At 57.7% G+C, this 27465-nt stretch overlaps 2 protein-coding genes across 14 annotated transcripts in view; one reads left to right on the top strand and one right to left on the bottom strand.

Annotated features, from left to right (window-relative positions):
• The window catches only part of PISD (phosphatidylserine decarboxylase), a 30822-nt gene extending 12533 nt beyond the window's left edge, over nt 1–18289 (top strand). Inside the window, exons 1-8 of one of the 4 annotated variants that reach the window (XM_074356799.1) lie at nt 8516–8978; nt 12214–12448; nt 13860–14025; nt 15353–15589; nt 15718–15856; nt 16019–16165; nt 16324–16484; nt 16954–18289. In XM_074356799.1, the coding sequence (XP_074212900.1) occupies nt 12399–12448; nt 13860–14025; nt 15353–15589; nt 15718–15856; nt 16019–16165; nt 16324–16484; nt 16954–17178 (1125 nt within the window). In that variant the 5' untranslated portion in view covers nt 8516–8978; nt 12214–12398 and the 3' untranslated portion in view covers nt 17179–18289. Of the gene's footprint in view, nt 1–1825; nt 1924–8515; nt 8979–12213; nt 12449–13859; nt 14026–15352; nt 15590–15717; nt 15857–16018; nt 16166–16323; nt 16485–16953 lie in introns of those variants that run through there. The other 3 variants (XM_074356798.1, XM_010948885.3, XM_045514811.2) reach the window with 3 other exon arrangements.
• The window catches only part of SFI1 (SFI1 centrin binding protein), a 65148-nt gene continuing 55916 nt past the window's right edge, over nt 18234–27465 (bottom strand). For 9 of the 10 annotated variants that reach the window (XM_045514591.2, XM_045514508.2, XM_074356792.1 and 6 more), the window contains 12 exons: nt 26879–26981; nt 25707–25803; nt 23208–23368; nt 22712–22786; nt 22101–22175; nt 21815–21991; nt 21476–21738; nt 20881–20985; nt 20586–20799; nt 19053–19369; nt 18509–18620; nt 18234–18434 (listed from right to left, as the gene is read on the bottom strand). In XM_045514591.2, the coding sequence (XP_045370547.1) occupies nt 18330–18434; nt 18509–18620; nt 19053–19369; nt 20586–20799; nt 20881–20985; nt 21476–21738; nt 21815–21991; nt 22101–22175; nt 22712–22786; nt 23208–23368; nt 25707–25803; nt 26879–26981 (1804 nt within the window). In that variant the 3' untranslated portion in view covers nt 18234–18329. The remainder of the gene's footprint in view (nt 18435–18508; nt 18621–19052; nt 19370–20585; nt 20800–20880; nt 20986–21475; nt 21739–21814; nt 21992–22100; nt 22176–22711; nt 22787–23207; nt 23369–25706; nt 25804–26878; nt 26982–27465) is intronic. The other variant, XM_045514641.2, reaches the window with a different exon arrangement.

The raw sequence follows: 27465 nt of genomic DNA, 5'->3' as shown, positions 1-27465 counted from the left end.
CCCCTGGCAACCAGCTCCCATCCTTAAGGGATTTCCAAAAGTCACATCTTTGACATGAGCCCAGTTGTGATGGAAAGGGGCTTTTTAGGAACAACAGGGTAACTGGTTCACCTTGAAGGCTTTGAATACATTTCAGGAACTGAGGACAAAAGCCCAAACGAAACAAAAGATGCTTCCATTGCTCTTACCACTCAGGAAATTCCGAGGGTTCCGGAAGCTGTGAGCCAGGAACCCTGTCCAGATACATTCAAGAAATATATTTTGGTTATTTTGGTCATTATAAGAAATAGATATTTCTTAATTTTATAAATTACAGTATCACGATTAAATATTGGGAGTGATTGCTTATGGAAGCTGTCATCACCCATTTACGGCTCCTCTGCCTCCCACCCCTGTGCTTTGAGTGCAGGTAGCCAGGGCCACATCCTTTGTGCTGTGGGCATCCAGGAAGGCCTTTCTGTATTGCCGGTGATGTCATTTTGCTCACTGGATGAGAGAAGTGTGTGGGAGGTCGGAGGTCATTAACATGAAGCGTGGGTTTGGGGGCCATGACGTTACCTGTAGACTGGGTTCTCTTCTTGATGGGTGTCGAGCCAAAAGACACACCAAGCCAAAGAGCGGGAGAAGAAAGGATTTATCACTTGTAGCAAGTAAGGAGAACACCGGGGATCTATCCCAAAGCAGCGTCTCCGTGAACAACAGAATTGGGGAAGTTTTAAGCCAAGAGTCCGTGCACATCCATGAAGGGGCTTGAGCAGAGGAGAGCTCAGCACAGACTTGGGGCCAGGTCTACAGAGTCCCAGCTTTAGTTGACTGAAGTCCTGAGGGTCAGCATCATCCTTCCGTCCTCCGCTTGGATGGGGCCTTAGTTCCTCCAGAACTTAAAGATGCGTGTCAGAGTTGTGCATGCCCCCTGAGGAGGAACTAGGACTCTGTTTTATTGCTGACCTATTGGTTCTTGACTGCCTGTCCTTTGTTCCTGTCTTCCCTCACTTCCCTTAAGACTGCGACGTGTTCAAGGACAAGCACTGTGGCCTGGCTTAGCTCTCTAATGGTTTAGGCCAAAAATGGCTTCTCCTGTGTCAAGAAAGCCATGCCTTGTTCTATCTCTGGGATCCCCTGCCCCATCTGCTTACAATGAGATGGGGGACCTGTAACCCTAGGGGAGTGCAGCTCAGGGAACAGGACCTGGAGACCACCCGCCCTCACCTTCCTTCTGTTGTCCACTGTGTCCTCCGTGTGTGTCAGCCTTCATGTGCGTCCCTGAGCACACACTCCCTCCCCATCTGTCCCTTCCGCTCATCGTCTTCTCCTGGGTCACTTTGGGTGACTCTGCTGCCTGTTCTGACTAGTAATGGCACCCACTCTCCCTCTCCTCACGGAAACCATTCCAGAATATTTTGGTCGTGTGTCCTTACCTGGAGTCTTAGGGGTACTTCTGTCTTTGTCCTCTCTCTCCTTTAACTTTTGGTAAAATGTGCTGTGTTAGCTCAGCCTGCTGTAACAGAGCCCTGTAGACTGAGGTGGCTGAAACAACTGAATTTTATGTTCCCGCAGCTTTGCAGGCTGGGAAGGCTGAGATCAGGGTGAGCTCTTTCCAGGCTGGTGGACTACGTCCTCCCATGGCCAAGAGCAGCAGGCTTTCTGAAGTCTCTCTTTATAAGGGCACCACCCCCATCACCTCATGTAAGCCTGATTATCTTCCAGAGGCCCCCATCTCAGATACCATCACGTTTGGGGTTTAGCATGTCAACATAGGAACCCGAGTGGGGACACGATTTAACCACTTTTAAGAGGTGTTAAATACGCCCACACTGTTTTGCAGCCATCACCACTGTCCATTCCTGGAACTTTCTCATCATCCCAAACAGCAACTCTGTACCTGTCAGGCACCATTCCCTGCTCTCCGCCCCGCTACACCCAGTAAGTACTGTTCTCCTCTGCCTTCTAGGTACTTCATGTAAGTGGAATCATACGACGTGTGTCCTTGGGTGTTTGGCTTATTGTTTCATTTACCATAAATATTGTCAAGATTCATCCACGTTGTGGCATTTTTCAGAGTTTCATTCCTTTCCAAGGCTGAACAATATTCCAGTGTATGGATATACCACGTTTTGTTTATCCATCTGTTGATAGATCCTGAGTTGTTTCCACTTTGGCTCTTGTGAATAGTGTTGCTGTGAACATTGGTGTGCAAGTATCTGTCTGGTGTAAAAGTAACTTTCAGTTCTTTGAGTGTAAAACCAGCAGTGGAATTGCTAGATCATACAGTCATTTTGTGTTTAACTTTGTGAGGAACTGCCAGACCTTTCCACAGTGGCTACACCATTTTACGTTCCCACTAGCAATGCGTAAGGGTTCCAGTTTCTCCGCATCCTCACCAACACTTACTTATTTTTGATAGTAGCCGTCCTGATGGGTATGAAGTACATTTCATTGTGGTTTTGATTTGTGTTTCCTAAGGACTAATGATATTGAGCATCTTTTTACATGCTTATTGGCTTCTTGTATATTTTCTTTGGAAAAATGTCTATTCAAGCCTTTGTCCATTTTTGAATTGGCTGGTCTGTTTTTTGTTGCTGAGTTGTGGGAGTTCTTTGTTTTTCTGTATAGTGGACCCTTCTCTGATACATAAGTTAGCAGGTATATTTCTCCCGTTCTGTGGATTGTCTTTTCACTCTCTTGATCATAACTTTTGATGAAGTCCAGTTTATCTGTTTGAACTTTTATTGCCTGTGCTTTTGGTGTCATATCCAAGAAATCATTGCTGAAACCAAGTCGTGAAGGTTTTCTTGTAAGAATTTTATAGTTTTAGGTGTAATGTTTAGGTTTTTGATCCACTTTGAGTTGGTTTTTATATCGTATAAGGTAAAGGTCTTACTTCACTCACGTGGATGTCCAGTTTTCCCAGTACCGTTTGTAGAAAAGGCTGTCCTTTTCCCGTTGAATGGTCTTGGCCCCCTTGTGGAAACCAGCCTCATTCTCTAATAAATGGCAGAGATGACGTAACTCTGACAGAATGTGGGAAACCAGGGGAGGACAGTCATGATTCCCACCCCTTCTCATCAGATGACTGAGCGCGTAATTATGGGCTTTATTTTTCATGCATTCACTTCCTTAGTCTCCATTTTTAAATGGATATACAGTTGATCCTTAAAGAGTGCAGGAGTCAGAGGCACTGACACCACACCCCCAACAGCAGTCGAAAATATGCATATAACTTTACAGGCAGCCCTCAGTATGTGTGGTTCCACATTCAAGAATTATGTAGTGCTGTAGTACGTATTTCTTGGGGGGAAAAAAAAACCCGCTTGTAAGTTCAAACCTGTGTTGTTCAAGGTCAGCTGCTCCTGTTCTGTATGTTGCCTTTTTTTTTTTGCCGTATACATATTGCTGTTACACGATGGTTTTGCAAGATTTCATGCAAGTACATGCTCTCAGTGACTCCGCTCCTGCGCTCGGTTCTGGTGCCCTGGCAGTTCTTTCCTTCGTGAATGATGCTGTCGAGCACTTCTTTGCACACAGCCTTCTCCTTGGGCTGAATGCCTGGGTGTAGGCTTGCTCTCTGGAAGGGTCTGAACACCTGTATGGTTTGTGTTATGTTTTTGGCTTCTAAAAAAAAGCGATTGTACCTGTTTGTTGTTGGTATTGTTGAGTACGTGAACCACACTGGATGTTAGTGAAACATTTGTCATAGAGGAACCTGATTCCTGTCTCCTTGAACTCACTCCCTCTGTATGCCAGGCCCTGGTGAGATGTGGGACCCACCAGCGAGTGGAGCCAGAGTCCTGTCCTCGGAGAGCTCCCCTTAGTAGCAGGTGAGACAGGTTAGAAACAAACGGGCACAGGGACACATCAAGCGGTGAAATGCCGGGGAGAAAACTTAGGTAAAGGGCACAGCTGTCCCGGGCTGGGGCAGAGCGGGGCTGGTACCGGCGCAGTGGTGGAAGGACTCGCTCCGTGCGAGTGAGCAGAGGGGCCAGCTGATGGGAGGGGTGAGCAGGCCTCGCAGAGGCTTGAGGTGGACAGAGAGGGCTTGTCCCTGTGGAAGAAGAACAAAGAGCTCGAGTGGCTGGAGCACAGAGGGCTCAGAGGTAGCAGGGCTGGAGGGCCTGTGAGTGGAGGCTGAGTGGTCTGGGTTCTGATTGGGTTGTCCTGGCTGCTGTGGAGACAGATTAGGAGACCTGATGGGAGGCTCTGACAGGACCCCAGCAAGAGAAGGTGGTGGGTGGATCGGTGTGGGAGCAGTGGAGCGGGGAGGGGACTTGATTCTGGGTATTTTTATATTAAAGTATAATTGATGTACCATATTATTAAAGTTACAGGTGTGCAGTATAGTAATTCACAATGTTAAAGGTTATGCTCCATTTACAGTTACTATGAAATATTGGCTCTACTCCCCATGTTGTATGGTGTATCCTTGTAATTAATTTTATACCTAATAGTTTGTAGCTCTTAACCCCCACCCATGTCTTGCCCCCACTTCCCTTTCCCCACTGGTAACCACTAGTTAGTTCTCTATATCTGTGAGTTTGCTTTTTTGTTATATTCACTAATTTGTTGTATTTTTTTGAGATTCCACATTCAGTTCTGGGTATGTTGTGAGGGGAGAGTGGACCGAATGCACTGATGGGCTGGATGAGGGAGGCGGAGATGGAAGGTGACTCGTGACTACTGACTTGGGCGGATGGGGGTGGAGCCACTCTGTGGTCCGAGCTGCGGAGGAAACGGAGCATCATGACTCAGGCCCTGATACATTTTGTAGTTTGCTTTTCTTTACATGTGAGTCCACGTCAGCATTTTTCACGTGTTTATTCTCTGTTTATATTGGCACAGAGTACTTGTAAATGTAACATTCAGTCTGAATGGCACAGGACCAGGAACCCTTGTTCCTCCAGAAACAAGGCTGTCAGCACTGGGCAGCCCCGAAGGATGCACAGGGCCCTCGGGGCGGGAGCTGCAGGTGGCCGAGTGAGTGCTGGGTGGCCAGAGAGGAGAGGAGACCTTTGCCAGGTTTCTCTTCAGGAACTCTCAGTGTCCTTCCTGGAAAAGCTCTGGGTTCGTGGTCAAAGAGCCTGTTCATTTGGGCCACCCAGGCCTGGCGGTTGGCCTCAGGCAGAGGGTGGTTGCCACTGGGCTCCTGCGGAGAGATGGCCCTGCAGAAGCAGCAGCCGAGGCCGGAAGGCTGCCGGGGTACTCGGATCCGTCGTGGGGTCTGCATTGTGTGGCAGCTGTGTTTTCAGATACGCTGTCCTTTCGTCCCTGTAAGTCAAAAAGCGGGGACAACACTTCATAAGGGTGTCTTAATAAGAGGCTGGCGGGTGTATAGTGTCTGCAAACCCAGAGTCACCAGGTGACAGATGGCAGGTGGGGGACAGTCAGGGGTGCTGACCGCGGGGCTTCCTGTGAGCACCTGGGTGCTGCGCATTGCACGCAGGATGGCATCTTCTGGCAGGCTCCCCTCTTCCCGGGGTGTCCAAGGTGTCTCTTCTGCCTTGACTGGACCTGAGGACAGAGATGCAGGGGTCGGAAAGCTGGCCTGGTGGAAAGGGTGGACCCTTTCCCCAAAGGAGTCCATGTGACCCTCCTCCTGCAAAGCTGGGAGCCAACTCCATGGAGGGCCGTGGTCGGCAGCTGGCTGGTCCTGTCAGGCGCAGAGCCCGCAGGCTGCGCCCGGGCTGAGCAGACAGAGTGAGGGGTTCGGTCCTGAGTCCCCCGTGTGGAGCAGCCACAGTGGGTGGGGGGCTTACCTCAGAGCAGGAGACTGTGTGGGGATCGTGGTCTTGGGTTTTTCTCCCCAGTAGTAGAATTTAGAGATTTTTCTGTGGCTTAAAGCAAAGTCTGAGTTTTTTTTATTGTGAGCACTTCTGAGCAGAGTAGAAGAGTTGAGAGTTACCTGCATGCGCCACTCGACTGCCCAGCTGGAGTGTTGTATCGTGTCTGCTTTCTCTGTGTGTATGCGTGTGTTTTCTCTCCGAGCCGTCTGGAAGGATGTTGCAGACGTGATGAAAGTTCACCCCGAACCCTTCAGGCTGCAGGGGCTGCATCTGAGCATGCTCATGCGGTTGGTCAGCGTCACGGCCAGGCCATGGGGCCTGTGGCGAGGTCGCAGGGTAGCAGCTGTGCAGACGACCGGCCCCAGTCAGGAGCAGTGGGCTCGCATCCGCGCTCATTCTCTGTGTTAGCATCGCTTCCTTGTTTCTGGCCTCAGTTTAGAATTTGTAAAAATGTGTGGTGCAGCGTTCCAGTTCTGAGAAGAAATGAAGCCAGATCAGCCTATCCGGACACCCCCAGCGGCCTGCACTCAGATTGCTCCTCCGCCCCCAGCATCCAGGACCCTGGACAGTGCTGAACATATTTTGCATGTTTTTCAGCTTCCTATAATTATTACAGCTTTATTGTTCCCCTCTGTGAACAGGCTGCTGTTAACTCCCTCATAAAGTTGGTAAGTGAGAATGGTATGTGTGTAAATACCTGGTCCCAGGCTGGCAGGGGTTTGGGGTTCAGGAAGTATTATTTTACTTCTTACCTAATAGGTGTTACAAGACAAAACAATTATAAATGTTAAAATGCGCAGACAGTCAAGTTGGTGGGAAGTAGACCCTCCCACTTGCCCAGCTGTGTCCTCAGAGAATCCTGGGCTCCTTCTGGAGCAGGAGACCATCTCAGGGCCTCAGGGCCCTCCTTCAGGTGCCTGCCAGGAAATGTGGCCGCCACTCCAGCTTTCCTCTCCCCTGCCTCCCAGCCCAGGGCAGTGCCTGGAGGGGACATGGAACAGACAGGCCGGGCTCCAGCTCAGCACTTTGTCTCCTCCATCCCGCTGCACCCCTCCTCGCTGCTTCGGCTTCAGAGAAGTCATCTTGTTTGGTGGGACTGCCAAGAAACACTCGGGGACACGGAGGGGAGAATTGGGCAGGGGTGTGAGAATTATCTGAGGGCACTTCGTGTTTGTCGGAGCTTGTGTCTAGGCTTTTGTGAGGCTGATAACCTGCCCCAGCTCCTCATCCATGCTCCTCAAGGGGCCCTGCCACCCCTTGGGAAATGAGAATTAACAGAGAGCACCTGCCGCCCCTGTCCCGCTGCTGCTTCTGTTCCCTGGCACAGCCGTGCAGGGAGTTCACTCTGCAGGGAGCAGCAGCGGGCCACAGGTGCTGTTGGCCAGGTGGCTTGGGGCCTGCAGAGCCTTGCAGTGGCGCTAGGTGGCACTGCCTCCCAGGGGATTCCAAATAAAGCGGGAGGACTGGAAATTAAGGACCAAATGTGGCTGGAAGGGACTTCATTTAGAGTGGGAAAGCAGACCTATCAAAGGGTTTTCGTTTTTCCCAGAAATCATGTTAAGTATTGTCTGGAATCCAGAAGGCATTTCCCTACTGAAGCACGTGGTGGAGGGCAGGTTAGAAGGCAGGGAGGGCTAATCTCAGAGCTGATTTATGAGTTTTCTAAATACCGATCAGCCAGCCTGAGAGGCTCTGCGAGGGACGGTTCCAGGGGCACCCTGGTAGACGTGCAGTGGCCCGGGTGGTCATCTCACAGCGGAGAGCATCAGCGCTCCAGAGGCTGCTCCACGGATGAGAGCCTGCACTTTTGATCCACAGACTTGTTTTTCCCTCTCGTGTCTGCCTCGGGCTGGGTTTGGTTGGACGCAATGCAGACTTTGGGGAAGTCAGGACTGTCTCCCCAGCTTTCTGGTTCTGGGATTTAGTGTTGCTAGGATTCTGTGTTAGTATCTTCCTGTGCATGGTCTGAAGTCTCCCTGGGGCCAGGCTAGGGGGCGGAGGTGGCCGGTCAGGCATTTGCCACCCTGTGCACCCCCTGCTCCCGTCGTACATTGTAGGTGTTGATATCTTGGAAGTCCATGAGGTAGGTCACTACCCATCTTCTCCCCTCCCCGCTGTGTCATCCCAGGCCTGTAGCTTGTCACTCGGTTGGGCTGGATCGGATGAGGGGGCAGGTGTATGGGGCTGTGTCTGGGCAGCACTGTATCCTGTCTATCCTGCCGGCTTAGCTGCCCAGCTCTTCACAAGCCCTGTAGGCTCTCTTCCTGTCCAGATGTTGCTTTAGAAAGTAAATTCCCAGTGGTCAGAAGCAGCTAGAGTTCAGCTGCTGGACCTCCTGATCCCATATGCTTCCTGTGGTTGAGTGGTGGGTGGTGGTGGTGTTCCTGGCCAGACCCTCCCCCTCCCCTAAAACATGTTAGGCTGGTTCATTCCATCCTGTGTTGACCCAGTGCTCTAGGTGGGCGTGGGGGTGGGGTGCTGACGGTGCAGGCTGGGCCCCACCATCTAGTGGGGTAAAAAGATAAGGCGAGAATCACCCCACAGGTTCTGGATCCCAGCGAGAAGCCTACATGCGGGGCGAGGTGAGGTGGACCTTGTCCACTGGATCTTGTTTGCTGGTCTACCCCAGGGGTTTTTGTGTGTGTGTGTGTGTGTGTGTCAGGGTGTGTGTGTCTGGAGGAGAGGGCGTGGGGTGGGGAGCAGCTTTTGTCTTCAGGGTGGGGTGTGGGAAGGAGCCAGGGCTTAGATGCCTTCTGTCACTGCGAGGCTAGAAAAGGTGGCAGGAGGTGGCTTTGTGCTCAGTCCAGAGAAGCCAGCCCTCGGTAAGGTCGCAACACGTGAAGCCCCGGTGATGGAGGGGCTAGTGGGGGTGGGGTGGCCCAGGCCCAGCCCTGCCGAGGACGGCAGGGGGCCCCCAACCCTAGGAGGTGGCACCCCGGGAAGTCCGGTGACCGGCAGGAGTGGTCGCCTGTTCTCGCAGCCCCCACCCCGGCCCCGCCCCTCCCCTTAAAGGGACTCTGGGCTAGGGGGCGGGGCGCGGCTGACGAGTCTGGCCCAGCCTCCTGCCCCCGCCCCCGGGCGGCCTGAGTGGCTGGATCCCGAGCGCTCGCCCGCAGCCAGGCTTCCGCGGCGGCGCCTCCCTGTGAGTCGAGTCGGCGGCGGGTGGCGCGCGGAAGCCGAGCGGGACCAGACCACCTGCCGGTGAGTGAGCGTCCGAGCCGCCCCGCCGCGCGGGGCCGGAAGACCTCGCCGACCCCGGCGGCCGTCCGGCTCCCGGGGTGCAGGTCGCCCCTTTCCGCTTAGGGCCTGAGGAGCCCACCCCGCAGCCCTGATTAAGCTGTGGCTTCCCTGGCCCCACACGGGGGTCACGGGGCCGCCGGATGAGCTCACTTCCTCCGCATCCTGTAGCATCTCCTGCCCCACGGCCCGGAAAAGGGAAATGCTGGTGTTGCCGGCGGCTCTAACCCTCCTGCGCCGAGAGCTCCGGGCCCATTTCCTCTGTGCTGCCGAAAGGGCCTGGGACGCGCATCAGAGGGGCAGGGAGACTCCCCTATCCTCAATGGGAACTGGATGAGTTGAGATTGTCACCATGTACCACCCGAGGGCGGGGAGGGGGACACCCTGCCCCCCAGAACCTCATTCCCCGCTGGCGCTAAGGATTGCTGGAGAGAAGGTTTTTTTCCTTGGAGGGATTTAAGAAAGACCCCTGCCGAGTCCTATTCCCACCTCCACCGCCCTTGAAAGAGGCACCTTTGGACCCTTCTCTTTGCTTCCTTCCTCTTCTCTTGCCCAAGGCTTCCTGAAGATGGTTCACCTGGGAAGAATCCATTTTCCTGGGTCCCCACTTGTGATGTTTTGTCTGCTTCTAGCCCTGCAACTCGGGGGAGGGATGGTTGGTGGCCTCACCTGGATACAGCTGCCTGGCCTGCTCTCCAGAGTGGGAGCAAGACAGGCTGGGGACATGTGATTTGGGGACACTGGGGTTTCTGCTGAGGCTTCAGGCGGGGTAAATGGCACCCAGGGCACTTTCCCCTCAGGGATCAGGAGCAACTCTCGGGCTGTCTTGGACTGGACAGTGCAGGCCTGCAAGGCCTTCGTCCTGGTCAGTGAGGGGTGGGAGGCAATGTTACAGCACCACTCGAGTGTGACCCGCGGAACAGCACGTCCTGACAGAGGTGACCTGTTGAGCCATCACCTCTGTCATCACTGCCCTGTGGCTTGGGCTCTGTTCCTTCCATCTTCCCAGTGGTAGCAAACTTCTGTCCTCCCAGAGTGTGGGTATGGACAGGGAGGGCAGGCGTGGGGAGCCAGGTCTGAGGGATGAGGCTGCACTAAACTCTTGGGTGGACAAGAGACATGGGCTTTCTGAGCAGAACTTTCTCAGCCATGGTCACAGCTGTGATTTGAGCCTCAAGGCAGGAGAGTAGAAGGAAAGAGCCTTCCCATTTCCAGATGAGGAAACAGAGACTCAGAGGGCGCCTGTGACTTGCAAGACCTTTCCTAGCTTTCAGGGCAAGGGTAGGAGGAGGTCAGCCAGGACCACAGTAACCAGAGTGTCCCTGTGCCCCACCAAAGCCACTCTGAGTTCCTATGTTCCACATGGCTGGCCCTTAGGCTGTGTAATGACTTTAAGGTCCTACTGGTCACAGCACCAAACTCCCCTCCACAGTGTCCTTGAGGAATGGAGGGAGGGATGGTGTCTGCACTTGGCTTCAGGGCACCCTCCTTGCAGACTCATCCAGGCCTGAGCTCCCCAAGTTGGTCTCGGAACCAGAGAGGGAGGAAGCTCTGTCTTGGCCTCCAGAGGTCGTTGGAGGTGCAGAGGGCAAGTGGGGCTCTGAGATGGGGATGCTGGGAGCATTATTGGCTGAGAACGTGGCTCTGCCCTTGAGAAGTGAGGAAGGGGGACCGCCAGGGACCCTCTTCCCTTCATCCTGCAGCTCTGAGCTGGTCAGAGGGTCTGGACCATTTCCTGGGGGACAGCTGAATTCATGTCTGCTCCTGGGAGGCCTTGTGGGGCCCACCACTGGTGATTGCTGTCAAATTTTAGAAGAGGAGGTGGAGTAGGGACAAGACTAGATTGAGGTTTAAGGACCTCCTGTCCGGCCCCTCAGGGCCATTTTGGAGTGTTTTCTGGATAGCAGCTCCCTGACTGCTGGTCTTCCCTGAGCCCCTCCACTGCGGGAGGAGGGTGAGGCCTGCCCTGCCCTGGTGGCCTGTCTGGTACAGCCAGCCCTCTGGACTGGAGGCCCTGGGGGAGAATGAAGTGCAAAGGCACAGGTGGGAATCTGCCGTGAGGACCTGAGGTTTGGAGCCAAGCTGGGTTTGCCTGTGGGCTCCTGAATGGGCCTTTCTGACCAAAACCTGCAGTGGTCACAGTCCTACCAGTAAGAGAGCTGGGGAAAACTGGCTGGAGGCCTGGGCTCCCGTCCTGGCCCACGAGGCCTCGCTTGCCTCCACAGTGTGTGTGCATGGTCTGAGCTTTCTAGAGTCAGGGAAGGAGCCTCGTTCTGGAGCCCAGCACCAGGCTCAACTGCCGGTCACCTGTTTCCTAGGCGAGGGAGGCGGGGGTGGGGCGATGGGAGTTAGTGGGACTTCACCTGGAGTGTCCATGGTGCCTGTGGCCCAGCTCTCTGACAGGAGGAGTCCTGGGTGGCCGCTTTCCTGCCACTCAACCAGTGGGTGGGCTGGGGAGATGAGCTGGCAGGGGGTGGTCCTGGGCTGGGGCAGAAATCTACTCTAACATCCAAACAGTTGGCCTCATCCTGGTTCCACAGCCACACGCACCCAGGGGTCCGGCAGGTGCCAGGCTGGTGGTTTCACCTCCTTAGCCGAGGTGGGTCTGAGGGCATCAGGTCTTCAGCCTGTGCAGGTGGAGCCATGTCTGAGTCTGCCCTGTTCATTGGTGGGCTGGGTCAGTTCTCCACCCTCAGGACCTGCGTATCTGCGGGCCGCTGGGCCTTGCGGAGGCTGGGTGTCCTTGCCGGAAGCCTGGGAACCTTCGGCCAAAGTGCTGTTCCTCCCCAGAGAGGTGGGAAGGGCTGGTTTCTCTGAGGTTGCCCAGGTGCCCTCGTCCAAGGAGACAGGTGTGGGGACTCGGGCTGGAGGAGGGGAGAGCGGGAGCAGGCCAGATGCCGGGGTCTCACCCGCCGCGCCTCTCCCATCTTCCCGCCCCCTCATCCCTCAGATGCTACTCTGTCACCTGAAAGGAAAATGGGTCAGGTCCTGGCAAGGGAGGGGCCGCCCTTGCCGCAGACAGGCCGACGCTGGGCCTGGAGCGTGGGGCTCAGATTCCTGCTTGAGCTCCTGTGGCCAGAGGCACCCAGTCCCCAATCTGCCATGAGCGGGCAGCCAGGCTAGCGACAGAGCAGGCCGAGGTGGGGGCTGATGCACGGGCCCTGAGCAGGTGTGTGACTGGTGCCTATTTCTGCAACAGCCCCAACCTCTCCCCTGCACCCTTGAGCCTTCGGACCTTACCCAGCCAGGAAGCGGCTCCCCAGCCACCAGGGGCCTGGCGAGGCCAGCCCAGGAGCCGTGACAGCACCAGAGCTCCTGGGGGGAAGGGAGGAGGAGGAGAGACAAAGGGAAAGAGCCTGGCGCCGCCTCCCTGTGCCGCCCACCATGTGTCAGTCTGAGGCGCGGCGAGGACCTGAGCTCCGCGCGGCAAAATGGTGAGATGCTGCCGGCTGCATCCGCATCCTTACCCCGCCGCACCCCGCCTCGACCTCCGGAAGGTCAGAGTTCACGTTCAGCGGCCCCGCGGTGGAGGTGGTGGTGGCGGCGGCAGGGGGCTGGGGGACCAGCCCCCGCGGCTGGAGGGGCCCGGCCCAGGGGGCCTGAGTCGGAGAGCCCACTTCAGGTACTGGGGGACCAGCAGGCTGGTGGCCCAGTGTCCAGGCGCAGCTCCCCTGGGATTGGTCCCCTTTCTTCTGCAGAGTGAGGCGGGCGGGGGAAGCCCAGAGGTAGAGCAGTGATGTGCCTGGCTTTGCTTGGCCCCTTTCCCTTCCTGGACCTTTTAAGAACTCCTTCTTAAAAGGGGGTGGGATGGTAGAATGGATGCAGGGGGTCTGGCAAGCGAGAGAGATGCAGTGCCTTCCAGCACCATCATTGAACTGCAGGGCTCAGTTCTCCATTTTTTTCTGCTTTTAGTATCAGCTGAGATGCCTCTTTGTTCCTCGGTTTGTTGAACCGGGGGCAGAAGACAGAGGAGTTCTGAGAGTGCACAGGCACAGATGGGGCCTTATTCTCTATGCAGCGTTTTTGCAGATGAGGAAACCGAGGCCTGGGGCCATTCTCAGAGTGGCTGGAGGTGTGGTCTCCTGATGGAGCACTGCCTATGGCCTAAGCATGTGGCGAGGTGACTCCAGCCTCACCTTTGAGCCTCAGGAGGCCAGGGTTTGGGTGGAAAGGCTCACCCCAGGTTCTGCGACTCCCCAAGGATGAGCCTGTGCTGAATGCACCATATTTTGGTGGGTGGAACCTGAGGAAGGCCCACCAGCGTTTACTGGAGGAGGGGCCTGGGTCAGGTGTGTGGCCCCAGCAGACCTGGGAGGTGGCCTGAAGGTTGGCCGGCTTATTTTGGAGAAACTGGCATGAGGTAGGAAAGCCACAAGGACAGATGGAATGGTTCCTGTGTTTTCCTTTGTGATCTTGTCAGGCTCAGTCTCTTATCAGGTGAGGAAATAAGCCTGGAGCCTTGAAGAGATTTTCCCAGATCCTGCACTGCCAGGGGCCCTGGGAGGTCAGACTAGATCTCAGAGCCTGTGGGGCGGAGTGGTCCTGGGGTGGGTGGGGGCCAAGAGGCAGGCTCTGCACCGTCTCCAGTGCACTTGGTCCAGAAGCTGCTGCCTCTGAGAGGAGCGCGGATCTGGGCCTCCCCCTCCATGCCTCCACTGCCAGGCAGGTGGGAGTGACCAGGCGTGCATCTGCCGGCCAGAGGCAGCCAAGCCCCTGGCCTGACACAGTGTGTTGGGATGAGGGGGCCTGGCAGGTGCCGACTCCATGGAGATGAGCTGGCCCAGGGTGGGTGGTGCCCGCTGGCCCTCCGCTGATCCTGGCCGTGTGCGGCCATGTGCCCTGCAGGTTGCACTTCCCTCAGCTGGCCCTGAGGCGGAGGCTGGGACAGCTGAGCTGCATGTCCAAACCCGCCCTGAAACTGCGCTCCTGGCCCCTGACGGTACTCTACTACCTCCTGCCCCTCGGCGCCCTCAGGCCGCTCAGCCGGGTGGGATGGAGGCCTGTGAGCAGGGTAAGTGTGCAGGTTGCTGGCCTGGCCTCCCCAAGACCCAAGAATTCTGGAGCTGTGTCAGATAGAGGCGGTGCTGTGGGGGCCGAGCCCACTGGCAGGGTTGTCTTGGAAGGCGAGTTGGTGGTGAGGGTGGGGCTGGTCAGTGGCCATGGGGGCTGCAGACAGGTGACTGTAACAGCCTGCTGTACCCTGCCTGCTCTCTTTGCCTGCATTTGTGCCATGTGGGGGCTCTGCTTCTGGAAAGAACCAGTGGTGTCTGTCTCATTTCCTGTGTTTAGGCAGAAAAGAGCTTAGAGCTGATTTTGAGAAGAATCCAAATTAATTTCTGGATGCCAGAGAGCAGTTCAGGGAGGCTGGAGCCTGTGTGGTACCTTAGGGTAAGGATGCCTTTGAGGACCCAGGAGGCCCAGACAGGGCTGGGTGAGGGAGCAGCCTGGCTGCGTGTGGCTCTCAGGGCAAGCTGACCCCAAGGAGGAAACTTGCTCCCAGGTCCTTGGACAGCCCAAGTGGGTGTTACAAGGGCTCGAAAGCTCAAGGCCACCTTAGGGGCACTGGGCCTGGGATCACATGGCAGTTCTGGGCCGGCCCTGTGGACGGGCATCAGCTGGGATGGCTGGGAGCCCTAGCTCAGTACCTTGTAGAGCTGTTTCAAGTTGGGATGGAATCATTTCTCCACCTTGGGGACTTGGTGTCTTGGTTGAGCGCAGCAAGCAGCAGCCACCCATCAGAGGCAGGTCCCGCTGTGGAAATGGCACCTGAGGTTTGAGAGGCTGCCCCTTCTGGGTCGCCAGGCCTGGCATTTGGCTGGAGGGTCTGATGGAGGGGCCGATTTCCCTCTGCTTCCTGGAGGAGCTGTATCCTTGCAGACTGGCCCGGCCACAGGTGGGCTCAGTGGTGTGTTCAGGCCCTCGAGGTGCAGGTGTCAGTGCTGAGTATCTCCTGCCAGAGTCCCCAGCCTTGGGGTGAGACGAGCACGTGCACGTTAGGGGGCAGCTCCCTATGCTGGTCTGGGACGCGGGCAGCACTGCCTCTGTGAGAAGGTACCAGATACATTTACACCCCTTCCTCCTTAAGTCAGACCATGCTGGCCAGTCTCCCCCAGGACTAGGGCAGTCGCTGTGGGAAGTGGCTGGCACAGCTGTGGCGCGGGCTTAGCCTGGACTGTTTATGAGAGATTTGGAAGCTCAGTCTGATTCCCGCTGAGAAACCACATCACAAAGCCCTTGTGGGCTGCCAGCTGCCCAGGCGTTTGGGGGAGGTAGCCCCAGGGGGCAGGGGGTGAGTGTGCCTGGCGTGGCCGACTCACCCGTTCTCCCATGGCCCGCAGGTGGCCTTGTACAAGACAGTGCCCACGCGCTTGCTGTCGCGGGCCTGGGGCCGCCTCAACCAGGTGGAGCTGCCGCACTGGCTGCGCAGGCCCATCTACAGCCTGTACATCTGGACCTTCGGGGTGAACATGAAGGAGGCCGCAGTGGAGGACCTGCACCACTACCGCAATCTCAGCGAGTTCTTCCGACGCAAGCTGAAGCCTCAGGCGCGGCCCGTGTGTGGCCTGCACAGCGTGGTGAGGCCTGACCCTGCCTCCCGAGGCTCCTCCCTGTGCCTTTTGGAACCGGTGGCGGGTGGGTGCTCCCCCCCGGCCCTGCCCTCCGTTCCCTCCCCCCACAGCCAGCCCTCTCCTGGTCCTTCCAGATCAGCCCATCGGATGGGAAGATCCTCAACTTTGGGCAGGTGAAGAACTGCGAGGTGGAGCAGGTGAAGGGGGTCACCTACTCGCTGGAGTCATTCCTGGGTCCACGCACCTCGGCTGAGGACCTGCCCTTCTCTCCAGGTGGGTCCTCACCTGGTCGCAGCCGGGCCACCCTGCCACAGTTGCTGCGCTGGGCATTGTGAAGAGGGTGAAGGGCAGGAGTGGTGGGGGGCACTGGGAAGGCCCCGTGCTGGGCAGCATCAAGGGCTGGTCTGAGAGCTGGCCCCGGGCCTGCCCCTGTAGCCACCTCCTGCAGCTCCTTCAGGAGCCAGCTGGTCACCCGAGAAGGGAACGAGCTCTACCACTGCGTCATCTACCTGGCCCCCGGGGACTACCACTGCTTCCACTCCCCCACCGACTGGACCATTTCTCACCGACGCCACTTCCCAGGTAGGCTGGGGCCAGCTCGGGGGAGGGAGCGGTCCCCGGGGGAGCTCCAAGGCTGGGGCCCACTCTGCGCTTAGGGTGTTTTGGGGGTGACACTGGGTCTTGGGTACTCCCAGAGTAGATGCTGTGGGCAGGGAGTGGCATTGTCTCTGCCCCTACAGGCTCTCTGATGTCCGTGAACCCTGGCATGGCCCGCTGGATCAAAGAGCTCTTCTGCCACAATGAGCGGGTGGTCCTGACCGGGGACTGGAAACATGGCTTCTTCTCACTCACAGCCGTGGGAGCCACCAACGTGGGCTCCATCCGCATCTACTTTGACCGGGTAAGCAGAGCCCAGGTCCTGCTGAGGCCCCAGGTCCACGGGGACCGTAAATTCTACAAGGGCAAGTCTCCCACTTCCCTGCCCCATGTGCACCACTCACCCTGGTCTCCAGGTGGCTGGAGAGGGAGGGGATCACCCTCCCTGCTGGGCACTTTGCTTCTGCCAGGATTGCAAGGGGAATGTGGAGCTTGGGGTGGGATGTGCTGATGGAGGCCAAGTGTGTGAGGGACGCCAGTGCCCACAGGAGTCCCCTTCTCCGTGTTGGTTTTGCAGCACCCTTTGTGCTGGTGAACAGCTGGGCCTGATGCCTCTACGTTCACAGCCGATCAGGCGCTGCCTAGTTAGACCCAGTCCACGGCCTGAGGTGCTATCCCTACCTCCCTTTCCAAGCAGGGCTTGGGGACAGGGGGTTTGGGACAGCAGGAGAGGTGTGTCCAAGGTCCACATGCTCTGCTCCCGCCTCCCCTAGGACCTGCACACGAACAGCCCGCGGTACAGCAAGGGCTCCTACAATGACTTCAGCTTTGTGACACACACCAACAAGGAGGGCATCCCCATGCGCAAAGGCGAGCACCTGGGCGAGTTCAACCTGGGCTCCACCATCGTGCTCATCTTCGAGGCCCCCAAGGACTTCAACTTCCAGCTGAAAGCAGGACAGAAAATCCGATTTGGGGAGGCTCTGGGTTCCCTCTAGAGCCTCTTTCCTGGCCACGGCTGCTACGGGGTCTTTTCCAGAGAAGCGTGTTCTGAGGAGGACCTCCAAGGCTGTCTGGGGAAGGGACTGTTGAGTCTGACCAGGCAGGACCTGGGTGACTTGTGTCTCTGCTGCCCAGGGGTGCAGACAAGGTCATCAGAGCCCTTGCCATGCCCCTAGACCAGTGTTGTCCCCTTTCCCACCTGAAGACAAAGTGCAGGCTGGGATGGTCTCACATTCCCTCTTGGAGATACTTTCTAACATGTCATATAAACTGGAGACCCTACCTCTCCTGGCCGAGCATTCAGTTGGTCTTGATTTCCATTCTGAGATAAGTGGTAGTACCGTACCTTCTTGCTGCTCCTCCCAGCACTGCTTTTTGGCTTCCCTTGCACGGGGTGAGGTGCCTCCCAGCACTGACTGTGGGTCCTCGCTGCCCTCCAGAGCAGGGCCATGGGGCCTGGAATGCAGCCTCTTTCTATTCCCAAATTCGCCCCACCCTGCTTGTTGGGAAAAAATGTCTTTTCTCTCTGCACTTGTGGCTGAACTCTGCCAGCAACCCCCCAACTGTGCCAGCAGTGTAGGGGTGGCCACTAATGGTTCAGTGCTTTGCAGGCCCTGATGACTTCTGGAGCTGGTTCGTCCTCTTTCTAGTGGGCAGGACCCATGATTAAACCTGCTCAGGGGTTTCCAGTGACTGGGGCAGGTGGTGGTGGTGGCCTAGCTGGGGTCAGGGGAGAGCCTGTGTCCCCTCCCTATATCCAGACCTACATAAAACATGGGAAAGTTGCTGCTGTTGACTCAGCGGCATGTGTTGGACATAGAACCCTGGTCTGTCTGGTATGTGTGGTGGGGGAGGGGGGAGGGAAATGTCAGTGCCTAGAAAACCTGTCCCCAGGTAATAGGTACGCAGTCCTTGGGGAGCCACTGATGGTGGGGACAGGGCCAGGTTTCATGTTTCCTGGGGACGCTGTGAATTTCTCCTGCAGGAGAAGCCATTTGAACTTTTTCAACTGTATCAGTAGCACTGTATTTTTGTATGAAAAGTGGGAGACTTCTGAACAGTGATTCATTTAATTGCAACATTTTGCAATAAAAAAAATTCATTGCAGCTTTGCGTTCTGTTCCTGGATGTGGGCCCAGGGTGATGACTAGCACAGAGCCTGCCGCAGGGCCTGGACGCGAGCAATGCAGGCATGGATGGGCTGGCGCCGGGCCTGGATCTCGGAGGCTAGCTGTTGGATCTGCAGCTCCACCTGGGGAGGGGAGAGGTGGGCCAGACTGAGAGGAAGGACAGCCCAGAGCTGTCCCATGGTGCTTGGAGTCTTACCTCCTGCAATTCTTCATGCACCTGCTGCTCCGCTTCCTGGTCCTCGGGCCTGGACTCCTCCCGGCTCAGCTCCAGCCACCGCCTCAGGCTGCTTGCTTGCCGCTGGCAGGACCTGGGGGAAGGATGCACCTGCTGCCTGGCTGGACCCCAGGCAGAGCCTCTGGCTTGGGGACAAGCACACCAATTACTTGCGGTGTGGGTGGAGGGAGAAGGGCTCCCATTCCCCCCTCTCCCCCACTCCACTCGTCTTCCCTGCACTGAGCTGGCTGCCTGGGACCCACGTGCTTCCCTCCTGCTCACATTGAGGGTCCCAGGCCTGGGCGTGGGGGACACAGGCCGTGCTCCCAGACCCCAGGCAAGGGCAGTTAAAGGCTTCATCCTGCATCACAATCACAACCGCTGGGTAGACACCAGCTTCCACATGACAGGCTTAAAGTTTTGCTCAGCTTTTCCCGCAGGTAAAGCTCACCTGGGCCTTCCTGAGCAGGACTGAAGGGGAAAGGTGCCGCCTGCGTGGGGGCCGGCAGTTATTTCTGGGTCTCACCTGAGGTTCTGCTTCATGGTCTGGTAGTCCTGTAGTTGCTGCTGGATGCCCTCCAGCTCAGCCTCCAGGCTGGAGTGACTGGTGGCAACAGACAGACAAGCTTGATCTTCACCATCCTGCCTGTTGGGCCCAGGATGAAACCAGGGATCCCTGGTGCCCGGAGTGGCCCGAGTGCTTGAGGCACCAACAGGCCTCAGGTGCACACCCGCAGCATCACAGCCACCAGGCCTGGCTGTGAAGTCCCCAGGAAGGAGCAGATGGGGTTTGGGGACACCAGCCAGGGATGGAGAGGCCTGGGGCGTTGGTCGTGCTGACACCTGTAAAGGAAAGACAGACACTGAGCAGGGAAGCCGGGAGGAAGGCGGGGAGGGGGCCCTGCGGCACCAGGAGCTGGAGTTCCCCACACCGGCCACAGCTCGCCCCTTCGGCACCTGACACCAGTGGAGAGGGTCCCACAAGCAACCAAGGGACACCTGCTCCTCTGTGGTCTGGCCCCATCGCTTCCCCAGAGCCTGGCTTAGCACCACCTAAGCCGCTGTTTCAAGCCCTACTGACTCCTTCACCCCTGCAACGCCCCTAGCTGAGACCTAGCACTTAAGTGAGGAAAGCGGTCAGAGGCAACTACTGTGCAGACACAGATACAATTTTCCTCCTTCCCTCCCGGTGACGGTGCTGCCTGGTGGGAATGGCCTTTCCTGTCCCCCACTCCTTCATCACCCCCACTGAGGTCGAAGCTCCTCAGACACCAGCTCCCTGGAGGGCGCAGGCCCCCCGCTGCCCCTCGGTGACCGCACACTTGTGCCTTCTCACACCTCCCTGCCCGGACTCTGACTCCTACGTCACAGGCCCCCGAGTCGTGGCCCCATTGGTTCTCAAGAGGTCACCTCAACCTGTGCTGCTGACTCTGAGTTTTGATCTCCAGCCCTGACCTTGTCTCTCAAGGCCAGACTCAGAATCCGTCACTTTTATCTCAAATCTGACAGGTTCAAGACAGACTCTTCATGCTTCACCCCACTGGGTCCCCACCCCCAGTCTTTCCTCTCACAGTAAAAGAACATTAGTTTCTGAGTTATTCAGGCCAGAAACCCAGGAGCCATCCTGGATTCCTTCTTTTCCTCTCAAACACATCAGAGCAAGTCCTACCTAGTCTGTCTCCCACGACATCTACAACCACCACCTCCGTCCCAGCCACAAGCATCTCCTGCTGGACCAGAGCACAGCAGCCACCATCCTCCACAACTTCCTGTTCTTAAAATCCAAACTTCTCACCAGGGCCTGCACGACCCTCCGTGATCTGCACTCTCTTCATCTGTCTGCATGTAGTTTTTTTGTCTCCACCACCAGGACGTAAGCTCACCAGCCCAGGGGATGCTCACTGCTGTGTCCCTGGGACCGTGGTCTCCCTGCGTCTTCCCGAGCCCAGAGTGTTCCAGAAGCAATGAGTACAGCTGCAGTTACAGCACCGAGCACACAAAAACGAGCACTACCCCTAAAGCCAGACCGAAAAGCAGGGACCCAGGTGACGGGACTTACCCTGGCAGGTGCTGCAGCCTCACTGGACAGGAAGGAGGGAGGGGGCAGCTGCTCCCAGCCTGCACTCACTACAGGAGGCAGCTTCAGGCCAGGCACACTCGGCAGGGGGCTGCCTGGGTCCAGGGCTGTCCGGGCCTTTGCCAGGAAGGGCGTCGTCAAGCAAGGGCCTGCTGGCTGGACCACGCCGAGACCACGGTCCCACAGTGCCTCAGGCCTGAGCAGAGGGAAGGCAGGCGCTGGAAGCAGGAAGGAAAGGGGGCCACCCACCCTACAGCCCCAGAACCACACAACCTACCCCTGTCCCCTGAGGGTGCCGTGCCCCAGGGGCGTCTGGCTCTGCAGGGGCTCCAGCAGGAAGTTTGGGCGTCGAGGCTGCTTCCTCGCCCAGCGGGCAGCATTGCTGGGACGAAACACAGGCCGTTCACCCAGGCTGCCCAGGGGCTGCTGGGAGCCTGAGACCTCTGGGGGGTGGGGTCATCCAGTCCGAAACCTTCAATCTTAAAAGGGAGACTAAAGGCTGGAGAAGGAAAGGCTCTTGCCCCAGAGCCTACTGAACTAGTAACTCCACTGATGAGAGCCGGCACCTCGGGACGCCCCACCCGTGTTGCCTCCTCTGACCTCTAAGGCAACACAGGCTCCCCTTAGGGTTGGCCCTTGTCAGCTGCATCAGCAAAGCATGTGGGGACGGGGCAGGGGCCAGGTCACAAAGGAGTGGGGTTCCAGACAGGGTGCCTGTTTCCTGGCTGTAGCAGAATAAGTGGGGAGGCCACCAGGTCCTGGGGTGGGAGGGGGACTGCTCCACAGCCATGACCCTCGGGGCTCGGCGTCCTCCTTCCAAGCTCTGGCCCAGGTGGAAGTGCGGAGGCAGGGGTGAGGGATGGGCTACTCACAGCTCCAGGAGTTGGGGGTCCCCGGCGGCCGATGCCAGGCTGCCCGGAGCTCCCCGAGGCCCATGAGGAGTTGGTGGCCTCTTGATGTCCAGGGAAGCATCCCCAGCCCCAGCGGCAACATGGCTGGGAAGGGGACCCTCAAAGGTCACTCTTCTGCTGGACACAGTGGATGTGGGGGGCCGAGGCTCCCGGCCTGGGCCCAGTGCCTTCTGTTTCCAGATCGTGGCACAGCGACGGACTGCACGGTGGAGACTGTGGGCCGCCTGCAACCAGCCTCTGGTCAGGTCATGCTGACCCTGCCTGCCCCGACGGAGGGGTCAGGGGACGCCCTGGGCCTACCTGCACCTGCTGCTGGGCGTGCAGCTGCTGCCGGAAGGCCTTCGTGCCAGCTGCGAATCGCAGGAGGCGCGTGATGCCCTCCCGGAGGAGCTGCTGGTGGTAGACCTGCACCGCCCGCTCCTGCCGCGCCTTCTTCCTCCTCCTCTCCAGCACGAAGCCCAGCCATGCGGTCCACACCTCCAGGAGAGGAGGAGGTGAGGCCCAGCCGCCCTGCTAGGCTCCCCCAGGGGATGTGCCCACACCACCCCCGAAGGCAGGTCCTCTCCTGGGACGGGAGCCCTGTTACCTTTGCCTGTAGTGAGAAGGCCCAGAACCACAGGGCTCGCGCCGTGTCCTGTTGCTCCCGCCTCCTGTACACCAGCTACTGGCCAAGAAGGAAATACCACCACGTGGCTTGGTCACTCTCAGACCCCGCTCTGGTCGGGCGCTGCCCTCCCTCCATGAAAGGGCCCAGCCCTGCCTGGCCCTGTGGAGGGGATCAAGGAAGCTCCTCTGGGAAGAACAAAGGCAAAGAGCTCTGGAGTCGGGAGCTGGGGCTGCACTGGGCTCCAGGAGGAAAGCTGGGATGGCGCTGAAGGAGAGGAGAAAGGGGCCTCCTGCTAGGAAGCTCCACCCAGCAGGACGCAGGACCGCCCGGGGTTTTATCAAGACCTAAAATGCATTTCTTGTTCATTCTTGGACATTACCCTGGTTATGTTTTCAATGTGACACTAGAAACAGTGACTTGAAGTGACCTGGCCTTAAGCAGGTCACAAGCGAAGGAAGCTGGTGGTGCCAGGAAGTGACTAGGGGTAGCAGGAGCCCTGGGAAGAGGGCAACGTTAGAAACTAGATTTGAACTAGAGGCGTGGGCTCAGGACGCAGAGGAGGTGGGGTGGGGGCTTCTCCAAGCTCCCACCTGTTGTCTCCACTGGCGGAAGCAGGCCCGGCTGAGTGTCCGGGCCAGGAGTCGGGTGGCCTGCCTCTGCAGGAGCTGGGGAGAGAGTGCGCACAGGGATCTGTGTGCCCGAGTGGTCAGGTGCCCAGAGCACCTGGGGACAGCACAGGGTGAGAGGCTCCAGGCCCATGCGAACTCCTCCCACCGCCAGGGCCAAGGGCCTCCTGACCAGCAGGGGCGTCCAGGTGCCTCTGTAGGTTGCCAGGGCCTGCCAGGCCATGGTTCACAGCAAGCCAGGTCCCCTCCTGAGCCATCTTCCACCCGGGCAGACGGGACCCCAGCCTTCACTAAGCACCCAGAGAGGCTCCTGCAGCCTTGTGCCCACAGGACCCCAACCACCTAGCATCCACACTTGGCTGCCACGAGTTCTACAGGAAGGACCTTTCTTTCCCAGACGCTGTCTCCCACCCGGACAGCCCCGCCGCACAGGCGAACCAGGAGCTGCTGCCCGCCTCACCCGCTTCCTCACGCAGCCCAGGTGGTGCGACTTCCACCGGGCCAGGGCCTGGAGCAGCAGCTGCCGGTGGTGATGCTGCGCCGCCCTCTCCAGCCGGACCCTCCGCTGGGCCGCCCTCTGGCTGCGGTCCCGCCAGCGCCGAAACCAGGTCCTGAGACAGCCTACGGCAGATGTGAGGCAGCTGCTCTCTGGGAGGATTTACAGGGACGACCACGCAAGGGTGACAGCTGCGAGGACCATGTGGAGATCCAGCCGGGGTGTCAGCCCACGCCTGGTGAGACCACCACATGTGGACAGCGGCCACTCTGAGGACAGCTCTGGCCATCTTCAGCAACTACACACACCCTTACTGGCTGGCACCAGGTCTGCTGTTTACCGCTGTGCCCCCTCAGGGCCCCCAAGCCATAAACCTGTCCACAGCGACTACAGGTGCGCCAGGGCCCTGCAGAAACTCCACAAGACACGAGAAGACCCGGGTCTGAGGGAGTGGGAGGCAGTGGCCAGCAGTGGCCCCGCTCTGTCTGGGAGGAAACAGGCTCAGAGGGCCAGGTGGCCCCAGGCCACATCCTGCACTGTGTCTGTCACCAGATTCTCTCGAGGGAACAAGCACTTTCTTCTGCTGACTTTCTTCCTTTTAAATTTTCCCTTTCCTTCAGCCCTGACAGAAGTTTCTTTTAGAGACAACAGGAGAGGGTTGACCCCAGGGCACTGAGGCCAAGACAGGGTGTCCTCCCGGACCCGTCTGGAGGCCAGGCGTGGGTACCAAGCGCTGCTGTTTCCTGGGCTCTGCTCTAAGTGCGGATTTCCTGGCCTCACTGGACCCTCATGACCTACCCAAGAGGCAGGTACTATTATCTCCATTTACAGATGGAGAAACTGAGGCTCAAAGAGGAGGCCGTGCCCGAGGTCACGTCGCCAGCTCATGGCCCACCTGCACCTCTCAAGCACTCTATTCAGCACGAGTGTCCACGACTCCTTGCCTGCTCTCCGGCACCCAGCCCACCCCGGCCCTGGACCACTGAAGCGTGCCTGAGACCCAGAGGCCTTAGTTAAGCCGGGAAATGGTTCCACAGGCACAGACTGTGCACCCACTGTGTGCAGAGAACAGTGTCCTGTCACACGGTCTCCCCAGTCCTGTGTACCAGCCGTGATGGACACACCAGCCCAGGAAAGCTGCCGCCCACAGTCTGCTGGAGGGAAGCAGCTTCAGCTGCCCTTTGCCCTTGGGCCTGTCACCTCTAACTCCCCACCATGGCCACCTGACCCAAACTGGAAGGTCCCTGCAGCACTGGTGCCGAAGCTCTGTCCAAGCAGAGACCAGGGGCAGGCTGAGCCCTGCGGTGTCTTTCCGGGGAATGACCAGAAACACAGCACTGGTTTCCATGCTAGGGGCAGCCTGAGGACACAGAGAGCGTGCTGAGGGCAGAACAGGGCAGGTGCGGGATGCGGGACCCCAGGGTTCCGTCCAGAGGAAAGCGGGGATCTGTGTTCACCAACACGAGAACTAGTCAGAACCAAACCAAAGCAGGTTAGCTTTTGTCCCAGAGGGAACACTATTAAGCCAACTCAACAACTTGATCCATTTTCAGTATGGTCCAATTTAAACCATTTCCATTTGTTTTCATTTCTATTTGTATTTTTTTTTTTCTAACTAGGAGCTGTCTCCTCAGAGTGTAAGACCCCGCCCCCCCCCGGGCCAAGGGCCTCTGTTTCCACGTGTCCCGCCTGGACTGCCTTCCCAGGCTCTTTATACAGCAGGTCGTGGGACTACCTGAGGCCACCCGGGCAAGTCCCTGCTCCCTCCAGGAAGCAGAACCCCGACACGATGGGGCTGACCTGACAAGCAGCACCCTTGGAAGGACCTTCCCATCACACCTCCCACCCCAACCACCTCCATCTCCTCCAGTCCACCTGTGTCTTTATGCCTCTGTGATCTCAAGCCTCAGCTTTTCATTTTAACATAAACTGGCTGGCAGTCGGTTGGGAACAGAATCCTACAAGTTACCCCCTTGCAAATTCACGTCCACCCTGGAGCCTCAGAACTGAAGTCATTTGCTAAGAGGGTTGGTGCGGTGTTACTACCTGGTACCTGACTGGGGTAGGTGGGCCCTTAGTCCAGTATGACTGATCTTATAAAAAGCCACAAGCACAGGGAAGACAGCCACGTGACAATGGGGGCCAAGGCTGGAGTGACGTGTCTGCAAGCCGAGAACACCAAGGACTGCTGGCAACGCCAGAAGCAGAAGAGGCAGGGACGGTGCCTCCCCTGGAACCTTTGGCAGGAGCACGGTCCTGCCGACACATTGATTTTGGACTCGGCCTCCAGAACTCTGGGAGAACAATGTTCTGTTGTTTGAAAGTCTGTGGTACTTTGCTACCTTGGCGCCAGGAAATCAATACACACAAGGAGGAGACAGAGACAGAAGGAAGCACCTTGGGAGCCCAGGACAGTTCTGGGTCCTCCACAGGGCTCTCCTCGGCATTTGCGGGCCCACTCACCCCTACTCAGCACCACCTGGGCCTCCCTGATGGCACACTCCTCCTGCTGTCGGTGGAATATCTGCACTGACGCCACCTCCTGCCACTCGGTCAGGACCTGGGGCAGACGAAGAACAGAGGGTGATCACGACATGTCCTGACTTCCAGGGGTCAGCCCAGCTCCTTGCAGTCAGGCCAAGAGGTGGACGCAGGGCGCTCACACACACTCTAGGAAGTGCCCACCATCCGTGCAGACCACAGGCAGCCATCCCCAGTCCCCTCGCAACTCAGGCGATGGGACCAGAGGAGTTAAACTTCATACTAAGCCACAAAGAGATCAAGTCCTTACGTGGGCTTTCATTCTATTATCTCTTAAATAGAAGCCATACGTTAGATGCATGTTCATACACGAGACACACATAAAATCACAGTAACACAGAGGACACTGGGGCCTGCTCCCCAGTCATGAACACCATCCCCCCACAAAGGCCTCCTCCTTTCTGAGCTCTGATGCCAGTCCTTCCAGGGCAGGGGACACACACGCAGCCCAGGAGCCTTCCTGAGATCAGCCTGGGCCTTGACCATATGTAGTCACTGCTCATCCATGGAGGCTTCAAAGCCGTCAGGAAAAGCCCGGGGCTCCCAGCAACTGCTTTCTTCTAAAACACCGAGCCCAGTGGCCACCTCCATCATGCTACTTCTGTTTGAGTCTTGTCTCATGGCACATCTTCCCACGGCCACATCCTCCCAGCACATGGGACCAGGCCCAACCAAGCGGCATTTGGGGGGTACTTCCCACCAATGATCACCAAGGGCCTCACATTCCCGGATGCTCTCTGAAAGGCCCCCATGGCCACAAATCCTACGAGGCCACTGAGCAGGTGCGGGCACCCAAGCTCCCTGTGCCCACAGACAAGGAGATGGAGGCGTGGAGACGTACATGGTTTGCCCCAGTGCAAAAGTCCACACTGGTTCTGGTAAGAGCTGGTTCACACTCACTACGTGCCATGCTTTTGCCTGAATGGACACTGGCTTGTAAGTCAGTGAAATAAACAACAGACCCACCTGCAGGCATGGCCGTGTGTTTCTAGGTACCTCGTTCAGTTCAGATGTCCGGAGCCACCCCCAGGTCACCCCTTCACAGGGCCATGGCCCAAACCTCCTGGGTGACCAGATGGCCTGCCCAGCCTCACCTTGGAGCACAGGGTCCTTCTGTAGTGAGCCGCTGCTCGAGACGCTTTCTTTGCTTCATCTGCTTGGGCCACGGCGTTCTCTCTCCAGCGATGTAACACATCCCTGCAGGCACACGGTGAGCCAGGGTGACCCACTGTGGAGACAGTGCGAGGTCTCCCTATGCCTAAGCGCACCTGTCACCCTGACTGCTGTGTTGATGCTGACCACACCCCCACCACGTGGCTGTGCACAGCTCTGTGCCAGCGCTGGGGGAGCACGGACCCCCGCAGCCTCACGCGTTTACGAGCAACAGGGAACACAGAGCCATAACCAGGCAACGACGTCACAGGTGGTTCACCCGTGATGAGAGGTAGAGACAAGGAAGCTGGAGGAAGGGCACTGGCAGCCTGGAACAGCACCGCTGAACAAATGCAGGGGAAGGGAAAGACAGCTGAACGAGGGAGGGAGGCCAGCAGAGGAGGAGGAGGTCAGAGCTGGGTTCAGCAGAAGCCGCAGGACGGGCTCAGGAGGGAGCGGAGCCGGGGGCACAGTGACGACAGATGATCCCAGAGGCTGGGAGTGACTGCAAAGTCTGTGAGAGGCCTAG

Source organism: Camelus bactrianus, chromosome 32, assembly GCF_048773025.1.
Source record: "Camelus bactrianus isolate YW-2024 breed Bactrian camel chromosome 32, ASM4877302v1, whole genome shotgun sequence".
Taxonomy (NCBI): Eukaryota; Metazoa; Chordata; class Mammalia; order Artiodactyla; family Camelidae; genus Camelus; species Camelus bactrianus.
Note: the sequence above shows the minus strand (reverse complement) of the source record. Positions and strands in the feature narration are given on the sequence as shown.